General features: G+C 37.6%; 1 protein-coding gene across 1 annotated transcript in view; it reads left to right on the top strand.

The window, feature by feature from the left end:
* Positions 1-22,789, top strand: part of SPATS2L (spermatogenesis associated serine rich 2 like) — an 85,635-nt gene that overhangs the window by 26,280 nt on the left and 36,566 nt on the right. The window contains exon 3 of the mRNA XM_085299556.1: positions 11,427-11,488. Coding sequence (XP_085155682.1) covers positions 11,427-11,488 — 62 coding nt within the window. The remainder of the gene's footprint in view (positions 1-11,426; positions 11,489-22,789) is intronic.

Here is a 22,789-nt window from a genome sequence, read left to right as displayed (position 1 = left end):
CCTAGGTAAGTGCCAGGCAGCACTTCACATGCTTTTGACCTCCAGAGGCAAAGAAGTTTTCTGGATTGTCTCCCGACGAGAGGAAAAGACAGGTTGTGGAGCCTTTGCATCTTTTTGGCAGTGCACAGTCTGCATTGATTAATTGTACTTTTACAATTAATTTTGACATCCCTGTGAATAGCAAAACCTAGATGGTGTTGGTTGCTACTGGAAAGAATAATTGATTTCTTGTTTTCCTTCTATAAAGAAGTGCAGTTTGAAGTCAGTAGATACTGTAATAATCGCTTTGTTAATATGTAAGAGCAAGTAGRTTGAAGGACTGAATGAACAATAAGTAATTATAGGTTAGCTTGTTTAATGCTGTATTGTTGTTGTTTCCAGGAATATCTTTTGTTAACACAGGAAATCAGTTCAAAGTCCTTCTTGAGGATAGGAGGTTGGGGGAGGAGAGGAAGGCCAGCATTTGTTTTAAATCTAAGGTTTGGGTATAGTTTGTGATTCTGTGGATATTATTAACTTTGGAACATTGCTGGGCCTTCATCTGTTTATCGGGAGTATACATCACATCATTTTAATAGAGGAATGTCTAGGAAATGTTTAGTGTTTTTCTTACATGTTTATCTACTTCACTTAAAATACTGTTCAAGGGAAAACTTACATCTGTATGAAAGGGCCTATATGGGGTGACTCAGAAAAAGAAAGGCTACTTTTAACTTCAGTGCTCAGTTTTGCAAGGTTCAAACTACTCTGGTACATTTAAATCAGTAAGTACTTACTTTCAAGCATATACATAATTTCACTGACTCATGAAGTATGTTTACATATTCTTTGAACACACTTTAGTCACCTGAGGCCTAGCTGTGTAAGACTTCTGTAGGACTTTCTTGCTTCTAGTTGAGTATCTGGCTTTAAAAGGATTCTGAAAGTACTCTCTGGAGTAAAGTACATTTAATGAATACTGATAAAGTTCTTCCCTTCCCAAATTTAGCCATAAACTTGCCACTTGTTATTATGAGTGCGGGGCTTCCTTGCAGGCTCTGGCAGCTGTGTTCAAAATGCTGCTGCCTGGAGATTCCTTTGTATTTCTTATGGCTGTGGAGGTGAGCTCTGCTGGGTAGCTCTGCAGTGCTGACCTCTGGGCCCAGCGGCCAGCAGGTGTAAATCCATCTGCATAGCTCCTTGAATTCAAAGGAATTGCTTCAGCTTGTATTTGCTGAGAATCTGCCCTGTACATCTAACTGGTAAATTGTGTATTCAAAGAGATGTGAAAGGGAGGGAGGAGGAAAGACAGTGCAGACCCACAACACTTGATACAAGATTAAAAATGTGAAAGAAGGCTGAAAATGTGAGTATCTCTTTGAATTTAAGATTTATTCTGAGATTATAGGAATTTAATGATCTGGTAGCAGTTAGCTGGTTGAAACTTGATGCCATGTGATAATTGTATTTCTGAATGTCTGAAACAAGTGTAAATTTGAACCCTTTTTAACATTCAATTTTGTCCCTCTATTCTTAGTTTTTAGAGAAACCACTGTGACTGAGGCAAAGCATTAGATACTTTGGCATTATCATTCCCATACCACAGTCTTCTAGTAGTCCACATTTGTGCAACCGCAGAAACAAATTAATATACACTGTCTCTTGGCATGCCATTCCAAGTTAAAAATCAGAGCCAATGTAAATGATTTTTAATGACTCGAGCACCTGCCAAGAACGACTTAAAAGATAATGCACAGTTTGTAAAAATTGAAAATTAACTTTCTTGGATTTTGCAGAGGGTTCATGAAAATATGTAATTTTGGTAGATTGTATTTTAATATTTCACTGCTCTTTATCAGTATGTTTGGCAAGATTCCTTCAGACACTTGAGGAGGAGCAAGATTGTAATGTTTATTTTGACAAGCACTGCTGTGGAAAGTGAGTTTTCTCAGTCTGTTTTTATTCTGAAATACTGAAAGAAATACTCTTTCCAAATCCCCCATCCCTCCTTCCTGTATAGCAAAGAGGACCATTTTATTATCTGTGTAGCTGAATCCAGCTATTCCAATCTGTGCTTGGCTGTGCTAGTGAGATGCATGTAGTAATCCCAGGAACTTTAGACACCTCCAGTTTATGCTGAATCACAGAGTTACGTTCTTCAGATGCTCCTCTAGGATGCCAGCCAGCAGAAGGCAGGCTATCAGCCCTCGGCAAAGTTGGGAGCACAGCAGTGTGATCCACTTGTGACTCCCTGTTGCGGAACAGGGACAGTATAGAGCCACAGGGCACAGTCCCTGAAGTGAACGGCCCCAGGAGTCGTATCAGTTGCTGCTTTATCCTGAGCAGTCACTGGCAGCTGCAGTATTGATGGAGTGGTGCTGGGATTCTTGGCTTTGAATTCCCAGAATGGGGAAATGCCTTTACTGGCTCTTGATTGGTTTTAGGAAARCTAGTTAATTACATGTGGCTTTGAAGGTAAGATGAAAAATAATTAGAGAAACTCCCCTTCTTCCTACTTCAGAAGATGACCCAGCTGTTAAAGCACAATTCTAGGGGTTTGGAAAATGATTTGGAACAGACACTTGATCCTCAGTATCAGTATGCTGGAGATATTCCCCTCTCATCAGACTACTGAGGTGAGTTTTCTTGGTCTCTGTCATCTGAGCTGCTTCACTTTGATTAAATAAACATTTGTAGGATCAACTTGCAGAGAGGGACTCCTCATTCTTTGAAGAAGTTTTAATTTTTATGGATTGATACTTTCCTACTCTGAAACAACAAATTGTTAGTAGACTTTTCAGCTCATTGCAGTTCAGATTTTTTGACATTTTCGTGGTTTATCATAGCTTCTGAATGTGGCATAGTGTTTCAGCTCCCTTGGTAGTTGCTTCCTCCTTCAGCAAAAGGTGATGTAGATTGTATAGGTCGAAGAGTATGGGAAAGCACTATTGCTTCAATTTTGAACTAAATTTATAYTTTACCACCCACATCCATTCAGTGGTAAATTTGATAGCTGTTGAGAGCAAGCAAAAATTCAAGACTGTGTATCTCAGCAGGGACACAAAACCAAATGAATGAGTTAAAATACATTATGTAATGCAAATTGTAAAGAGGAGGAGAGGGGAGCTGACTGCTTCAGATTCCTGTCACTCTGCTGCAAACAGCATAAAGCTGTGCAGCTTTGGAGAGGGACTGGCCTGAAAAGAAAATACTTTTTTTGACTGTATGTTAAGGACTATCTACTAATCAGTAAGGTAAGGAGGCTGGGAGGAATTTTCAAAGGTTGGTCCTATATCACTTGGCTGTTCATTAGGAAAGAGCTCTTATCGCATGTAAATACTCTTATTTAGAAACGCCCAGTACTGTGTAACAACTCCATTCCAGAAATCTCAGTGTTCTTAGGTTTTGAATTCTCAGTTTTTGTTCAAGAAATCCTCAAAGCACAGATAACACTAATTTTTTTCAGTGTTTAAAATGCTATTTATTTTTAAAGTAGTTGTGCTTATTTTGTTATTTTAAAATATGATTAATTCATAAAGTGTGATGCCTACATACATTTTTTTTTCTACATACTGAACTGTGACTGAACTGACTAGAATGTGTTCTTAAAGCTTTCAGGGTTAGCTGTTCTTTTGATGTCCRTTAATTAGCAAACATTTGACTCAATTTTCTATAATAGAATATATTATGAGTTTATGAAATTTGAACATTCCTCCAACCTTATTATCTTTTCTGAACAAAGAGAATGGGAGATTGATCTATCTTGTAGCTTTATCTATGTTTTTGCTGATAGTATGACATAATATTTTTTTTTTAGTCTATAATATTATTAGAACCACTGTGATTGAGTTTGAACACAATCAGTGCAACTGAAACAACAGAGAGGAGAAAGTGAACAGGATTGAGAACCTCATAAGTCCAGTGACTTGCTGTAGCTCTGTTATAGCATGTTGCACTTGTTGTAGCCTAACATGCAGAGGTTGAGGGTCACTCACCCTAAACTCGTTGCCACTACAAAGCAGTTCATGGCAATCCTCTGGATTTGGTCAACAGATAGTAGTAAGCCACAGAAAAATAGCCTGTTTGAATATTAGTGTCATGTATATTTTTAAAGAACAGATGTAAAATGTAAGGTCATGAGTCAGAGATCATCTTATAGTTGGAAGCCAAATAGCCATCAAAGGAAGAAGAGCTTTATACCTCATTGAAGCAAGTTTACTAACTATGTAAGTACAGAAGATGACATCTGATGTAATAATGTAATAGCTATGGAATATATACATATACATGTACTATTAGAAGGGAAAAAAAAGTTATTCTAGTAAGCAGGTAGCCAGACAGGGAAAGCTGAAATGTCTGTCAGTGAGTGTTAATGGTATTGTGATGGTGCTCTGACAGGGAGTAAAATACTGGGTACTTGTGTAAAGTTGTGGATCACAGAGGYGAAAGTGTCACGGAACAATTTAGTGGAAGTAGCATTCCTGAGAGTGTATATGTGTGCCTGTGTACCTCTCGGCAGTTACAGAATGTCTGCTTTGTACTAGTACTCACCTGTTCCATAATGTGGGTACCTTGTTTTGTATTGGACTTGCACATGTGTCCTCCTGTTGCTGATTCTTAATTCTGATAATTTGCTGTAACTAATGCAGAGCTGGCCTTTTGTTGGTGTTGTGATTCAGCTATTTCATATGACAGAGTTCTTATTTGTTTTTGTTTTGGCTTTTTTTTTTGTTTTTTCTTTTTCCAAGTACAGTAGGAGCAGAGGTCAATATTTTGCAGTGGAAAAATGCAAGGTGATGGCATACATATACAGGAGAGGATATTAAAGACCTCAGATACCATTGAACTTATCAAGTGGCACCTGCCAGGCTAAAGTGGCTAATTTTGGACTTATGAAAACCAGGAAATACAAAATGATGACATACACCATTTCTAGATATGACCCTTCAGAAAGGTGTAAGGCAATACTGGAAAAACAATAGCTCTATTAATTGCACTTTATGCTATTTTACTGAATGTGTTCCTTCAGAATGACACAGAAAGCTKAAAGGGCAGCTGATAGGACACTTATTAATGTGTCCTAGATGCTCTTGACACTGGCTATGCTCATGCATTTATTTTTTAATTACTATATTTATCTTTAAATGCTACATTACAGTAAATAGAAAATCATGATCTTGAGATAGTGTCTGAGTCTTTTGCTATCTGAAGTCATTTCACAACCATGATGACAGGGCTTTGGGCACAACTGAATTAGATATGGAGACAAAAGCTTTTGAATTTTACATAAATGGAGATAGGTCTCTGACTTGTTCTGTCAAGCATCTTATTAGAGGGCACCAAGGGTTAGTAACTGTCAGTCACATACACACTAATGTTTGGCCTTTAACCTGGGAGAGAATTTTTTCCACTGCTGTTTAAATAAAATCTGAGTGAAGACTGGAATAATTTCTGTCTGAAATACTTGAATTTTGAAGTTGCACTCTTGCAGTTTTTTCAGCCCTTATGGCACACAGACACTACATTTTTGATGCATTTTTAAGTTATGTTGATCTCAGCATTCATCTGCTATTCTCTGGTTGCACCTCTGTAAGATAGCATCAGTGAAAGCCAAGTGTGGAGCGAAGGACATGTATCTCTGATTCTGCTGTTCTTGTCTTCACCTCGGGCATGTGGAAGACTGCAGACAAGATGGTATAATATAATACACGGGATAGATAGCAATCCCATTTAAAAATGAAATCTAATTTGTTAGAGGAACTAGGTATGCAGAAAATAAAAACATGGTACAGGCTGCTACAATCTCTTTATGTATTTAGTATCCAAATCTTACATTTGAATTTGGCTGTGAAGTTTTGATTGCTTTGAAGTTGGTTCTGAAGTTTCAATTGCTTTGTTCCCCCGGTACCTTACATGTCTGTCTTTTATAGCAGAGCAATTTTGACTGAACTATTTGGAAATGAGTTAACGACCCTTAATAAAAAAATACATATGTATATTCCAGAGTCTACAATTGCTCTACTTTATAAACATATTTGAGTGACAAAATTGTGAATTCCAGTTGCTCTGTTAACAGTGAAAGCTTCCTCAGTGATTGCACTCTGAATGTGTATGGTCACACTCAGCAGGGCTGGTAAGTTTATCAGTAGTAGGGCCCTCTAGCCATTTATCTGCTGCCTGGTGTTGCTGTACTGTGGCTTGAAGCCTGCAATCATAGGATCACCTGCGTTGTAAAAGGGAAGAGAAAGAGGACAGTGCAACAAAATCGTGGCATTTTTTTGGTTGGTGTTTGGTATTTGGAAAGGTTAGCCACAGTACATTTGGAAGAAATTACCCAAAGAATAAGGAAGTACTGGGTTCCTACAAGGTGCAGCAGACGATTGCAGGAGCAGACAAGGATTTGATAGGTGTTGGCAAGGGTCAAAGCAATTAGACCTGGGATTCCTATTGTGTAGGGGGGTAGTGTTCAAAACCTTGTGTTGGGCAGATAAGGAAGCATATCACTTAAGGGATGTGAGAGACTTTCTAGCCATAAGCCTACAGATGAGAAACCCCTCCAGCACTGGATTATCCTGTGCTGTAGCCTGTGGAATACTATCTTTTCTCCATTGCCAAAGATGAGTTGTATTTGCAGACAATGAMAACGGTGGAATGGCTGTTACACTCTACTCCACTGTGACAGAGCTTACTGCTGGTATGCTTTTACAAATCACACCTGCCTGGCAACATTTATACTTTTATAAGCTCTATCTCCCTCACCCCCCACCCCCACTGTGTATTTGCAGAGGAAATCTTTTTGCTCTGTTTGTTGGAAGGAGTGGGGGTGTTTCCTCTCTTTCTGATACAATTCCTAAGGCTGAAGTTCAGATGCTACCAGGTGATAGCTGCCAGGTTTTGCAGCAGGGCAAGGCACAATCTTGGTCTCATGTGTCTCTGATCCTTATGATGCAGGCAATCCCACCCATGCAAAATGCCACACAAAATGAAGTTTGGCAGCTTTGCCCCAAGTCCTATCTATCTGGAAATGTTTTGTGAGCGAAATACCCCACAAAGCAGTACAAGTTGAAAGCTGGCAGGTGTTCTTTGGAGGCTGAGCACAGCAGCACTAGGATTTTAGCACAGCTTGAAGACAGAGAAGGAAAACTGCTGTAAAGGCTGGCAGGCAGCCACATATTTAAGGCTGTGACAGGTGAGCTCTGGCATATTTTGCTACAGTGATTTAAGGTTATAGCTAGCTGTCTGCCCTGCTGGCTGTTGCTGCTTGCAGTAGAGGCAGCAGGACAGAAAACATGCGAGCTATCCTAGGCCTTGGGTATCCTAGACCAGTCTCACATTAGTCGAACTTGCATGGAGTTATTTGAATTGCTTGATTTGGTAGGGGGAAAAAAAGGAGTAAAGCTCTGCCAGATTTAATGTATTCTGCTCTCCATCATTCCCTTGGAGCATCTTTCCTGTATTTTCTCTTTTCTTTTTACTGAAATGCTTTATTTTAAAAGGCAATGTACACCATTCCATTTGGAAGTATGTGATAGCAATCAAAGTAATGCCCTRTTCTCCATATTTAAGGACAGAATATAGCAAGCAAATGAGAATGGTTTCCTGTTCCAGAAAATATGTTTGGAAATCAATATCAGAAATTAATGACCTGTTTAAATAAGAGATTCTATGGTATTTCTTTTGTTTCTTTCAATCTTTCTGTTGGTATGACATGCAATGGTGTTTCAGAAGCACAAATACAAGGAAGAGATGCGGACAGAAAGGCAAAGTATTTAAGCTGGACATTCAAGCTGAGAACCTTTCATACAGTGTTTTGTGCGTCACAGATTGTATGCTTGTGTTAAACAAAAATTTTAGCCATTGCAGAAAATTCTTTGCAAAAGATCTTTCTCCAAACATTTTGTGCGCATGTATATGCGGTTATTGACATGTAAGGAATGCTCTCTGCTAGCTTTAGGGCTCAATTTGGGGTCATACTCTGCTGTTACTGCTCTACAAACAGAAATCAGTGAGACAGCTCAGGTAAGAATAAACTTCTCTTTAAGAGTTAATATTCAGACTAAAGCTGTTAAATTTTAGATACAAGCCTGCAACAAAGGCTTCTAAACTTCATTGGGACGATTTCCATGTATCAAATTATTCATGTGCTATAGTCTTTCTTCACAAGATTAGAAATCCAGCAGTTTTTTAATTCAGGGATTTAAAAATCATTGCAGAAAAAATATCAGTTCATTTGATGAATGAGTTTGTGGCACAAAGAGAAAAAGTAAACGTGATTAGCTTTGAAGCATAGCGGTAAAGAATATTTTTAAAAACAGTGCTACACTAACATTTTGCTTTTAATGTATCATTTGTATTTTACTTATATAACAAGAAGTGCTGGGCTGAATTCCATAAATGAGCTAGTGTTTTATGCAAGTTATTTCTTAACTTGCCCTTGGAGAAGGTGAACAAAAAGTCTAACTCATTTTCAGCGTCTTCGTTTTGACAATTGATAGCTGCAATATGTATATTAATGAAGAGTCTGAAATGGCGAAGAATGAGTCCATATGCAATAGCCAATGCTGCCTTAGTATGATCTTAGAGGAGGGCGGGGAGAGAGAAACTCAGTGAGAAGCGARGTTATTTTAGTTTTATGTGGCTTGCCAAGTCTTCTTGAAACAGCTTGAGGCTGCAGGCAAGCTGAATCAGCACAACATTCGGCGGTGGAAGACTGTATTCATAGTAATACCTGGCCCACACAGCAAAGGAGACACAAATCAAATCTGGCAAGGTGCTCTGTGAAGTTTTTTTGTCTAGCTTTAAACKGAATCTGAGAATTGCTACAAAGAGCTAATTTGGGTAAGTGTTCTAATATGATTTAATTAGCAAACTTAATTTAAATTAGAAGCATTATTTAGCTAATATCCTTGAAGTAGCAAAAGTTGAGAGATTCAGGCTTTTTTCTTCTAAGAGAGGTAAATTAATGTGATTAATTTACTTGATACAGAAGCAATTTTAAATTTTATACTTTTGGTTTAAAAAAAAGAAAGTAAAATATATGTTAAAAAGGCAGACCTTAAAGATTTGAGTTGGCAAAGATTTTTTTCTTCCCTTTGTGGTTTKTTGGCAGATTAATATATTTTCAGGACCAGAAGAGACTATTAGTTATAATCCTTATGGTACTTGGTTCATTTCCTCAAAAAACATGTTTTTTCCCTGAAGTTTTTAAACTATTTTTATAACTTATATTTATAAATTTTAATATTTATATTTATAAATGTTGGATGTATTTAAGTCAGTATGCAAAGTGGCAGGCTTCCATTCAGTAGTCTTTAACATTACTAAAACTCCTAGATAGTAGATGCAACAGTGATCTGGTCAAATAACCATTCGTTAACATACAGCTATCTATTAAAAACAGAGCAAGATTTCAGTCCAGCATGGTTTTGATGTTGCTAGGGAGAGGATATGCTTTTCCATGAAGCAGTAAGGGAGTAATTTCAGAACTAGATTCTGCAGTCTGTGTGGGAAATTTGCTGGCCTATTTATGATCTCATGTTTTGTGCCTATGTGGCATGAGAAATAGCTTACAGCAAAAAACAAGAAGCCCCCAAGAAATGGTGAACTGGGACTACAGACTGCAGTTGTTTCTTAACACTTTGCTTTAGTTGTTCAAACATTAAATACTGGAGATTGGGTTGCCCCAACCTCATATTCCATGTAATCTTGCCTGTTCTTTCCAGATATTTTGTGACTCAGCTGTTAACCATTGAGTGGGTTTGACAAAGAGGCTGAGTTGAGTCCTTTCATCCTTGATTTTAAAAAAGAAAAGATAGTCCGAGGTATTTTCTTCAGCAGACAGTATGGTGTTCAGAGTGGCCCAGTTGCCGGGAAGAAGTCTTATTAGACACAGCGGGACTGCAGCCCTGTGTCTTGGCGGGGTGGTTGAGTTGTTGGTTAAAGAACATGTGAGGCAGATAAAAGGTTTGTGAATTTTAATAGATAGTACATCATAGTATAATAAAACAAGATAGGAAGAGCAGCCTTATCACTTCAAGCAGTTTTATCATAACTAGCAATGGAAAAGGTTACTTTCCTTTGCTCAGGTGTCTTGAGATTCCCTCCCCTCCTCCCCCCCACTCCCCCTGCAACCAGCACCTTTTGTTTGGGTTTCCATAATTCAGTGTCCTCTCTTCATCAGACTGAAACTCAGAAGTACATTCCCTTCTCCTCTTCTTACCTTTCTTTTTCCACTTACCATACGCAAAGTTTGGTTATATTTGAAAATGTGTTTCCTGGGATCTCATCTTTTTAATTAGAAAACATATGCATACAAAAATGAGTAACAGGATTAAATACTGTTATTGGATACTCTAATAGAAGCATTTAATTTCTGAAAAGTGAATTATGCTGAAGTGCTGTGTTTCAAAGTAGGAGCTGAGGGAAGATTGTTTAGGTGTAGCAAGAGATATAGAATTATGGGAACTCTCATTTATCAGAAAATATTTCAAAGAGCTCAGATACGAAAAAAAGAGAGTTTCAAGTTAAAGTTGGAAAGAGCAAAGATTTCATGCTAATTTCTGTAACTTCATAACTGTAACTTCAGTGTAGAGTTAAGAAATTTAGTAAGCAAGCCAAGCTTTTCTTCCATTTGATTGAGTCTTTGCTGTATTTTTGTGTGATTAAATTTTAAAATGTGAAGATTTAAACCTATTCCTTACTGAAGTCTAACACTGATGGAAGCAGGATCAGGCAACTGGATTCCCTACTCTGTTAACTCTTTGTCATGTGATACAGTGTCTCTCTATTTCCAGTTACGTGGCTGTGTAAGCAAAAGCATATAGCAAAGTTTGTTAATCTCATGCAAATTCCATTCATGTGCTCAAGTTTTCAGACCAGACTTGAAGATTTAACTGTACAGACCTGTCAGCCTCAATAGGAGCTGTGTAGCTAAATCCTCTCATTTAACTTTGGAAATACCAGCCAAGTAGCAGTTGTCCACGTAACTTCCTGGCACTTCTAACTGCTTTTTAAGACTGGCTTTTCAGACAAATTTTCTGGCCAAAATTAAGATTGCTGCTGAATGAGAAAACAGGAGCTGTTGAGTTCAGCTAAGGTATTCCTTATTTTAAAAGTCTGAGAGATACCACCAAGTAATAATAAACAGGGTCCAAGAGATGTGGCTGGGAGAAACACAACACCCTTTTTATCTAGGTTCATACCAATGAGGCATTTGTAAAAGTGTTTTTAGAACTAACCTGAGGAGAGCATGATATTTGGGCTGTTCTTGCTTTTTGACAAGATTGAGCACTACTGTGCAGGAAACTAAGACCTGTTCTTCTGTACTTTTCATGTTTCTCTAATGCTTACTTGTAAGCACATGTATTAGTCCTTACAGGTGTAGCACTTTGACAGGTTGGAATTAAAATCTCCAAATTGATCCTTTTTATTTTTTTCTTCTTTCACAGACAATATTCTTACCAGAAGAAAGATGGCAGAAACCAGTTCTCCCACAAATATCAAGGAAAAGGTAGGCTCAAGTAACAACACAGTGCAAACCTAAGATGTTTATATACAGATTTTATTCCTGTTCCTTCAAACACTGCTCACATAATTGAATTAAGTATAAGTTGACTCTGTGTGTGAAGTTAAGCACACAGGCAGGTATTTAKAGTATTAGGGTGTTTTTCTCAGCTGATGAAAAACGTATTTTGCTTCCCTGAAAGGAGGTAATGTTTTGTCAGTTAGGCTTCTCTTACACTCTTGTGGTTCCTATGCATGCTGATGCTATGGAGAATGGTACTTTGTGATGGTTGCTGCCATAGAAATACAGTTTTTAAAAAGATATATCCCATTGAAAATCATTTTCTTCAGTTAGACAGTGTTGTACCTGTGGTGTGTAAGAGTAAAATTATAGAGCCGGAAAAAATTTGAAAGGTTTTTTGTTTTTGTTTTTTTTCTTCTTTCTAAGTAGCTCTGCTTTTAACTGCATTCTGTGCACATGAGTAGGTCCACTTCATATCTTGGCTAGTACTAGAGCCTCACCAACCTTTTAGGAGCACTAAAGGGCCTAAAGCATGGAAGACTCCCTTCTGCAGGCCATTTGTATGTGAGGTGCTGTATTGCTGGGGATGTGGACTCACACATATACTCCACACACATACCCACAGTAACCACAGGTGTGCAGCATGACACAGTCTAGCAAGAGCCTTGGGCTGAGCTTCTGTAAGTGCTGCCATGCTGGTTAGTACACAGACCAGGATGCAGGTTGTGAAGAGACAATCTTAACACATAGTTATTCCTCACCAACGTAAATAGGAAACCAGGAAACTTGCCAAAGCACTGGAAAAATGAGAGAGAGAAGTGGGAATATTTCACCATGCTAGAGTTGTATTTTAAAAGGAGCTAGGTTTTAAGAATTCACCTGAGTATCATCTTTATATAATTAGTTTTATTATATTTATATTTGGTTAGAGAGATGCTTTACATTTACGAAGTTCAGAAAAGGCTAACATGGGCTTTATGAAGCCCAGTATGGCTCTCAGTGAGACAGTTTTTAAGTTGGTGTGATTCATGTTAAAGGCCAGAATCGATTTCCGTCAGTGAGCCATTTTTTTTCAGGTGTTGATGAAAAATTGMGTAGGCCTATTCACTTCATGAAAGCTGCACAAGGGAAAAAGATCAAGTTTGTTTCATAAAATATGTTCATTCTCGGAAATCCAGAATAGTGAAGGCAATGTAAAACTCGGAAATGTAGTCATCTTCCACTGTATCGCAAGATCTGCCTGTGATGTGTTACACGTCCTGCAGGGCAGTGGGCACGTGAAATACTCTGTTCTCTCTAGGACTATCAATGGCAAAAGCAAGGAAAAAATTAAGTACAGTTTCTTGGATGAACTTTTTTTTTCTTACTGACAGAAATAAGTTACTCAGCACAAAAAAGATTTGCCTAACTTCCATTTTGTAGCTCAGCACTTCTCTGGACCAATAACACAGAAGATCATTTGGCGTGAAGAATATGTGCAAGATACTTTAAATATGCCTTTCTAATCTAGATGGAAGATGGAAAGCAGTTAATTACCTGAGGCACTGTCCAAGGGTCTGCTTTCTGAGTCATATTTTTCTTCATGTTCATTGTTAACTCATGGATCACTCATCATGCTTGAGGATTTGCTTGTCAATATGAATCTGTATTTCAGTGATGAATATCTTCGTTAGCCCTTGATAACAGCCCAGGGTTTAAATATTGAGAGCTTGATGGATTTTGCTATAGAAAGAGTTGCCATTAAATCTCATCTGCTAGTGCTGGAGTGCTAGAAGGCAAATTACAGTAACCCTCACAATGCAGCTCAGTAAACCAATTGAAGTTCTGTTCATTTACAATGTGACTTAAATTCTTTATTAATTTAGTCGGTTTTACAAGAGTAGGATTTTACAAATCATCTGTTAGTCTTTTGCCAGTTTAAGAATGAAGTACTGCAAGAGGACTTTTATTTACACTACATATTTGCTATTCCAAATCTGATGTCTGTTGGGAGTAACTAAAATGAAATTTTTACGAACATACAGAATTTTAAAGTCAGAAATTAATTAGATCAATCCACACTCCTTTATGACTGGATTTTTGTTGAAGTTCTTGTATTTTCCATCAGCATTTAGTGCCACTATATTTCCATGCCAGAATGAAAAAATAAGTTAACAACAATTACATTTTTATGCAAGATTACTGTTTTCTATTCTGGAAAAAACAGAYTAATGACCTGCTAAATAAAGACTTAGCAACAGAACAGCATAGACCTAAGAAATTGTTGCCTACATCAACTGGAAAGCTGGCTTGTTCAGTTTACCATTCTATCTGGGCAAGTTTTACTTGTTTTAAGATGAGATTGTCCTGCTAGTTGGCTTTAGTTACATTTGCATGTACACTGCTAAAATGTAAGGATCTTGCTTGCACTTCTGAAAAGCTGGCATATTTACTGTATCCTGGCAAGGGAGTCCAAATCAGATCCCTTTCTCTCTTAAAGTAGTTAAATGTATAAAGCAAGAAGCACTCATGAACACTTGCTATGCAGCATAATAGTAATGAGTTAGTGTTAAACTTTTTTTTGGGGGGGGAGGAAGTATTTATGGGAAACAAAAATGAGATTTATAAATTTAATTCCCTTTCCCAAGTTCCACACAGCTGTAGCCATCAATGCAAATATAGGTAGGCCTTGCTCTTCACAAAGCAAATAAAAAAAAATTGAAAGTAATACGGTTCCTTCTCAAGTCTCCTTCTCTCTTCACCCTTCTATCCTACCTCAGTGCTTGCAGATTATAGTATATTTAAGACTTTGATCCTGCAAAGACTTGAATGAAGTCAAAGCTTTTGAACATCTGCACACAAATACTTATTCTTACTCGTTTTTGCAAAAGTGGAACTCAAGTTTTTCCTTAAACTGAATGTTGTTTTTCTGCAACAAAAATGTAGTACAGAGGCCATGAAATTTTGGCTTTTTTTTTTAATGATCTCTACATGATTGACCTCTTATGCAAGAAAATAAGACCTCTGCCACTGTCCTAAAGGTGCTGCAAAGCTGAGGCAGACATTGCAGTCATGATTGACTAAAGTTAGGATGTTGACACACATGAGGTCTGTAAGACTCTACCCTCTAGTTTGAGGCATAAGAGAATGCTACTGTAGTACTCTTCGGGTAATTCATTCTTAGCATTTCAGCTGAAATAGTTTATAAAGTCAGTAGGTTGTACATTCTATTTTACATCATCTTTTTTTTCCTGTGCGATTTCTATAACTGTTGGCCTATGATATCAAGAAGCCTAATGGACATTTCCATAGCGGGCAGAGGCCCCTGCAGCTGTGATAGTTGTTTGAGGAGGCAGGGATGTTCAGATTATCATATTTTCATGCAGATAAGTCACAGATTTTCTAGAAAATCACAAGCCCTGCTTTTCAGCAACGGCAAGTTACATGCTTATGTAGGTAGTGCAGGAAGATGTTTAGCATGGGGATCTCATAATATCTCGTAATAACCTCCTCTGCCCTGATGATTATCGTAGTTTTTTTCCTTTGCTATCCTGCTGGCTCTTGTTATCCTCGCTTCTGTGCCTGTCTCTGATTATCTGAGAGTACAGTGTATCTGAGAATTTGTTTTCTAGCACCAGTACCTTTAAAGACTGAGTTGTATGTAATTCAGACTGTACACGTACAAATGTACAAATTCACTGAATTAAGGAATAAAATGAGCCAAGCTCATTGGATGAATTCCAAAACAATTTTGTAATATTAATGGAGCTATATTAGCATCAACTGCATACATCACCAGAAGAAGTGCTAAGGTTCTGAATGATGGGACCTCAGCCATTAGAGTGAGGACTGCAAACCACATCTCCTGTAACAGTTAAACCTTTTGGTTTAAACAGAAGGGAGGGAATATCAGACACTCCCCAGAATAACCATTCAGCTCTGGCATACAGTTTTGATTTTGATAGTAAGGAATTGGATCTGGGTATCAAGAATTGTTCAGTATTTAAGATTGAGTTGTTGGGCTCATCTTTGTTTTTATTGTGTATCCAGACATGCTTGAACAAGAACAGTCTTTTGTCAGATGGAATTTAAAAAATACTCAGATGAAAATCCTCTTCTTGGGATTCTCTAGGGGTGACGTTTTACTGAAGTTCTCCTGAAGGGTTTGCTTTTTCATTTCACTGTCATTTCAAATATCACCTGAGCCACACCTGTGGTTGAACAGATGAGAAGGTTTGTTCTATAAACTGCAAGAACAACACTTACTCGGATGTTTTGGGACTTCAGGGTTTTCTTTACAACATAATTGTGGTTTTCACAAGCGATGGCAAGATGCAAGGAAAGAGTGGGATTCATGGTGCAACTAATGGAAGTAGTATATAGATTTTAAAACATCCTTTACAAAAGAGATAGTTTCCAGTCTATGTGGGTCATCTTAAGATTGACTTTTGCTGCTGTTCCATGCCAACTTGTTCATCTAGGTGAACTGAGTGCAAAGACCAGCAAAGTTTTTCAAGATGCGCTTATGTCATTTGATAAGCCATTTAAATTGCACTAAGAATATTACAGGTTCAGCTCTCTAAATAATATTGCCATTTTATGAGTGAAACAGTTTTTACTGAGCCCTTTTTTGTTATTATATAATAATGATGATAAATATTTTTATTATTATGAGGTCCTTTCAGAATTCCTGAAATGTCTGTTTTCCATTTCACTAGCTCAGAAATTTGGGAGTGGGAGTACTATAATTCCAAGATATTTGCCCAAGGTGGATTACTGTAGCAGGTAGAATTTGTTCTCTGCTTCTAAGAAGTAAATGATCTAATGGTATCAGTGTGATAAACAGGACATGTGGTGAAAAGAAGAGGTGCAGACTTCATCAAAACTTATTTTGCTCGAAGGAGATGTTAACAATACTTRCTCAGTGTGTCATAAAGAACTCAGTAAAGTTTCTGAAAAAAATTCTGCAGCCTAGGAAATATACCTTTAAWACAGCAAAGTTAAATTGTTTTTATGAAATAGATTTGTGCAGAAGTTTGTTAAAACCTAAATTTCTGCCATGAAGTGTTTTGAAAATGCATTTTCCTTATGAATGTAGCCAGGGCATCTGCTAATACTAAATTCATAAATTCTGGACACCAGTGGAGTTCTGCAGACACACACCCTTAACTGATCCTCTTGCAGGATTTGGGCCAAGCTTAATTGGAGATACAATCTAATTGAATATGGCTTATGCTGCTGCCTGTCCTCAACTGCAATATACATGTACTATCAATATGTGTGTGTGTGTGTGTGTGTGTGAAGATTTGCTATAGACATACAGTAAAAATAGGCAGAGTAGATGGATGTCTGTGTATTCGCTGATGATCATACTTTTAAAGTGAATTTAGCTTCTCAGAGAAAGTCTGTTGAGCTTAGTGTTTAATACAAAGTGGCGTTGGATTTGGGAGTAGTCAAGACAGTGTTCATGTCAGTACTGGCTTTGGTAACATCTGAAACAAAAACAGTCATTAGCTGTTTTTCTTAGTGTTCCTAACAAAGCATAAGTATGATAAGTATTTTTAAATAAGTAAGTTACCATAATAATAACTTATTTCAAGGGAATTAGACCAGCTGTTTTCCGGGGTTTCAAAACAACCATAAACTTTCAGCGAAGATGTTTGTCAGGAATATTTAAACAAATTGTCTGAACCCCGGATATGTTACTTATTCACCAGAAACATCCTCTTTAAGGGTGATGCCAAGGAGGAGCAGATGGAGTAGAGCAGCAAAGAGGCAACAGTTGATTCCATGTTGTTACAGTTGCCTGGAAACCATTTGAAACCATACAGAGAACCTAAAGGACGGAAAGGAATTCACTGATAATGTCAGCTTGGTCTTGGGTGCAGAGTAGGTAATCTACTGTCACAAGTCTGTTTTCACAGTTTACCCAGGCTATGTTCTTTTCAAGCTTCATTTATCAGGGAAATCCTTTGAGATAGATGTTCACAGGGACTTCAAGTGAATGGAGATTGTGAGTAGTTAGAATTTCTGTGTCCTCTGCTCCTGTGTGCAATGCTCCTCAGAGATAACCTATTACTGAATACTTCTTTAGTGTGAACCAAAAAATTGTCCTAAGTGAGATTGTGTAGAAGTTGAACAGTAATCCTCAGAAAAATAGTCAAATACACTTTATCAGACTTCAGAGATTTTATTTTGGATAGGAGCTGTTTATCTGAGGAGACTTTGAACATTTTTGAATTTTGATACAATTTCTGGGAGGTCCTCCATGATGTCTGAGGTAAGGGTGCAATTTTATAAGAGACCAAAGTAAAATGACCTTATGATAGTGGAATTTTTGGTCCTGACAGATGCAATCTGGAAGCATGGCTCAAGCTGCACTGACTTCAGCACAGCTTGAGCAAGCATTAAAAGCTAAGTTGCAGCTCAGAAAAGGAGTTAAAAATCTTCTAGACTTTAAACATGAATTTATTTTATCCCTATCGAGGAGAGCAGTTAGGTCCACAGAAATTACGTGCACACTGAATCATGGTTTTAATAGAGGCGGACCTGGATTCTGTGTTCCATCTCTTTGGCTGTGTACAGTTGTTCTCAAGATCGGGCTTCATAGTCTCAACTGTTTTCAAGTAGCTTTTGCAAGCTGAAATTCTGAGTGAACATTATTAGTAGCAGATTAACAAAGAAATATCTTTTCTGATCACACTATGTGAGGGGAAAACCCACCAAATTAGTTACTGTCAGTGAAGGCCTATCAGCTCATGCTCACAACACAGTTACCATTCTCTTCAAGTCCTAGAATGTGTGCCTAGYGTCCATATGATGGCACAAGATCACTGGGAATCTACACTGGATAAAGACAGGATGATTYGCAAAAATCATTAAAACAGCTGACTTCCTTGTAGTCTGTCTAGTAATGTTCTTCCTGCGATTGGGTTTTGAAGTAGGAAAAAAGTTCTGTGTTCTCCCAGATAAGCAAGGAAATACAATTAATAAAGTAGTTTTTGTTTTTGCAGACTGTCAGATATTAATGCAGTATCATTGCATGTTTGGAAATCTTTAGCTCTTYTTGTACTTCTTTTTAAGCTTTAAGATGACAAATATTTTTAAAACGAAATTTGTGTATTGATGAGAAGTCATAAAATACTAGATTATTCCAGTTYCAAGGTCTATGTTGCTTATGTACTGTTAAAAGGATCAGATGTTCTTGGTAAGTTTGAGGACTTCAAGTTTAGAGAAAGATAACTGGAATTTATTCTCTACCCTGGAATACGACTCTGTCATGCTTTTATTAAAAGCAAGCTCTAGACAATTTTCAGGACTGGGAAATGACTGATTTCTCTCAAGCAGCTGGCGACTTGAAAGCAGGTGAGGTATACAGCTGTGCTGGCAAAAGGGCTGGTGTATCATCTGAACCCCTTAGTGAGCCAGCAAAATCAACCTGCCTTGATTGCCTAGGTCAGTCTGTGCCTTCTTTCACATCCAGCCCTACCCAATATCTACCATTTGTCATCCAAGCGTTCCTGGAGCTCCAGCACCCTTGCAGTCACCATGGTCTGTGATATGCCTGTTGTGACCTTTAGCTGTGTAATTGTGCCAGTGTTAGGCTATGTTGTCGGGAAGGTTCTTTGCTGTTAATTGTTTCTTTTATATCATCATATTCCTTTCCAGATATATATATATATTTTTTTTTAATGTGGAGACAGATCTCAACTTCAGGCACAGAAGTCTAAATGTATTTTGAAACAGCAGGTTAAAACACAAAGAATTGAAATATTAAGGACTTTGAAATGTGCACTTCTGGGTTAAGGCTGTCATTTGGCTCAGTCTCCCTCCACTCTTTCCAGATACATGTCAGATCAGACTATAAAACTTGTAGCCATTTGTCAAGCATTTCTGTATGTCCAAAGTCGCTGACTTTTTCATTGCACTTCTACAATAATTCCAGTGTATTCTGGATGAAGAGATCAATCAGAAAGCACATGTGTTGGCAGTCCAGTGTATCTGGTGCACATGTCCGTCTTTGAGATTCCAGGAAGTTATATAACACGTTTATTCCAATTTGTTCTTAATTTTTTTTAAACAAAATATTTTGATTTATTTCAAAACAAAATGTGTTCGATTTTCTTCTCTGCTGGAATTCTGATCTTTTTTTTTTTTTTTTGGTCTACTTTTGTTTTTTTCTGACCAATGCAATATATATGTATTTTTATTGAATATTGGCATTTCTTGCAGGTTGGAAGTTTTGGTTTTCATGTAGCTTATCCCAAGTATGTCATTGCAGAAATCTTGTAGACAGAAACAGTAATGACTTAGTAGATGTACCAAAAAACACATACAGAAGGAAGCAGATTAATATTGTGCAAGTAACTTCTAATTTGGAATTTCCTGAATCCTAAATGCTTTACTTTGCAGTCTAATCTTCTTTTGCTGAAGAGGTTTTTCATGAAATCTGTCAACTTTTTTATTGTTTAAAGGGAAAGATTAGCAAATGCATATTTTGTATAACTGTCAACAAAGAATGCTGTTGCTGCTTTGTCAGTTGCCTGGTTGAGTTATTTGGTACATAAAATTCAATATAGGGAATGTTTATGTAGTCTAACTAAAATAGGGCTGTATGCACTGTGTTGGTCRTATGGATTTTTTCCCCTCTGTGTTGGCAAATATTCTTCCTTAAGAACATCATGCTGATTTTTTTTTTTGTATTAGATCTACTTCTAGAATGTTTCCATACATTTTTGTATTTAGTTGAATTATTAATGAGATAAACGAACAGTTTTGCTTTTAATCGTGATTTTTATCAGGATTAAAAACTTCTTAATCAAAAAGAAATCAAAAATTTCTTAATAGTTACCAATAAAAAGTCTTCAGTAGATTCTGTAGCCTAAAATATCTGGTGTGAGTTCTTGTGTTGCAGTTTTCTCCACCCTGCAGATGCTCCTAAGAGCTGCTCTTAATGTTTTTAAGAAGTTTTCAAACAGCAGTCTGTGGTAAACTGCCTGGTCCATCCTATGGTCTTGGCCTCACTTTGTTGTTTTCAGATGTTTCTTGAGATCTCCAAACTTTTCACAGCAAAGAAAGGCCTAGAAGCCATTTGAAACTCCCATGCTTACATTTAAATATGGTCAGAATATACTAAATATTTCGTTTTACTATTTTTCCTGTAAGCGGTTGCTGCAGCTGCCATAAGGAGGTTATGCAATTCTGAGCAGGCAGAGAGATGATCCACATGATTGTGAAAGAGGAGGGATTTTTGTGAGAATATGAAGATGTAATCCATATGGTGAAAATGTTTGGCTACTACCAGTTTGAACATAAAATGGGCTGCGGCTTGTGGCCAGCTCTAGCCTGCTATCTTTGCCAACTTATTGTTATGGAGCCATTTCAATTCATACTTGACACAACCTTATCAGTAAATAGCATGCCTGTCCCTGCAATCAGGGAAAGAATAAAACTCCTTTTTCTAAGATTTTCTCTGCACATCCTGTTGTTTTGGGTTTGTTTTCAACTTAAAATATCTGCAGTGTCCAAAGAGTTATACTCATTACTTTTTCCCCCATACACATGGATCAGCTGAAGAGAGAAGCTCGAGCAGTCAGATGTTTTCCGAATAAATCCTGGCAACACCAGCCTTTAGTTCAGGGAGTTCAGTTGACTACCAAGCCCGTCTAAACTTCACGCACGTGAAGTTCACTGTGTATACCAGAGGCTCTAATGTTGCTAGTAGTTGGGTTGGAGCCCTAGCTTGTGGGCAAGCCTTGTGCAGCCGTAAGGTGGGAACACAGACATGGGATTAGATAGGCCCTTGCAGCAGGCCCTGGGAAAGCTGGAACGCAATTTGACTCTCATATCACACCCTAGCTGCTAATTTTCAGACCCTCTATATTATGGTTGGGGCCTGAATTGTCCAAGGCTGGCCCTGCTACCTCAAATGTAGTGAGGGCAAATGTGCCAATGCAAAGAAAAGAATGAATGAGTAGTGKGCTGGAGTATATGACACTATCCAAGTAGAGATACTAAAGTTTTATGCTGAAGTCAGAAAGTGTCCTCCTTTATACAGTAAGAGAGAGGCTTCTCTCTGGAGAAGGAGTAGGAGCTTAACTTGGGACTTCCAACTCATGATTCTTCTTGAATTTAGCTGAGGCAGTATCAGCCTTTTGCTGTGCTCTAGCTAAATCCAGCAAGCATCATGAATCAGAGTCCTCAGTCACTGTGTTTTAACAGAACCTGAAATTGGTGGTTTACGTTAATATGAAGCTCTGAGAAATACAGTGGCTGAGGAGGGGGGTGGACACATTRCAGCAAAATAGTATTTTTGTCATAAATTTGAGCATTAAATATTCTGAATCACCTTCTGGTGTCTCCATTGACAGAGACCCCCTAAAGGGAGTCTAGGAAGATCGTTCTTATGTCAGCATTTAAACTGGATAGCTAAAAGAAGGTAGTGTGAAAACTTTCATCGTATAAGCCCAGTTCCATTGCTTGCAACAGGACTATCTTCACGTTATTAATCATTTGTAGTACGAGAAAAAGATTACCAGTGCTTCACAAATGGAAATCAGCATTGCCTGCATTGTGATGCAGTAAAGTATACCATAATCAAGGATAYGTTCCCACAGAAAGCAGGCAAAAATGGGTGCCAAATAAATATTTGCAATGCAGTAACAATTTTCTAATAATTAGTATGTGCTGGATAGCTTGACGGAAAAGGTCAGAAAGCTACTTCAGAACTACAAGACTGGTTTTGGCACTGATCATCTTGTATTTTCTAAGTACTGCCAGAGTCTTCAGTTTGTTTTTTCTAACCAAATTTAACCGAATAATATTCTGGATATTTAGTAATATTCTGTAAGTAAAGCACAAGTACTTTAAAGCTTGTGTAGCATTAAAATGGTATAAGTATGGAGTTTCATGTAATTTTATTTACTTTCAGTTATAGTGTATGAGCATGATAAAATAAACCATCAGTGTGATTCCAGCAGGAAAACTGTGCTTAAAATACASTGGGTTGATTGACTATTTGATTTAAACAGATACTGAAAACAAAACAACAATAGCAAATAACATGCTGTGAAAGTTGAGCCTAGAATGCCAAAACCTTTTAATGATTTAACACCTCATCCATCAGGAGAATTTCCGCAAGGAAACATGTGACTTACTACGTCTTTAAGGACTTTGGTACACCAGGTTTTGCTTTCTGGTCATACATATTTGGAACATCAAACTCAAATTGTATGGACCAACTACTAGGGCTTGTAAAAATGATGCTGTTTTCTCATAGCATGTGACACTTTTCCAGATGTTAGAAGA

The sequence above is a fragment of the Rhea americana genome, unplaced genomic scaffold (assembly GCF_003343005.1).
Source record: "Rhea americana isolate MKP2758 unplaced genomic scaffold, rheAme1 scaffold_15, whole genome shotgun sequence".
In the NCBI taxonomy this organism is placed as follows: Eukaryota; Metazoa; Chordata; class Aves; order Rheiformes; family Rheidae; genus Rhea; species Rhea americana.
This window is presented reverse-complemented; position numbering and strand designations above follow the sequence as displayed.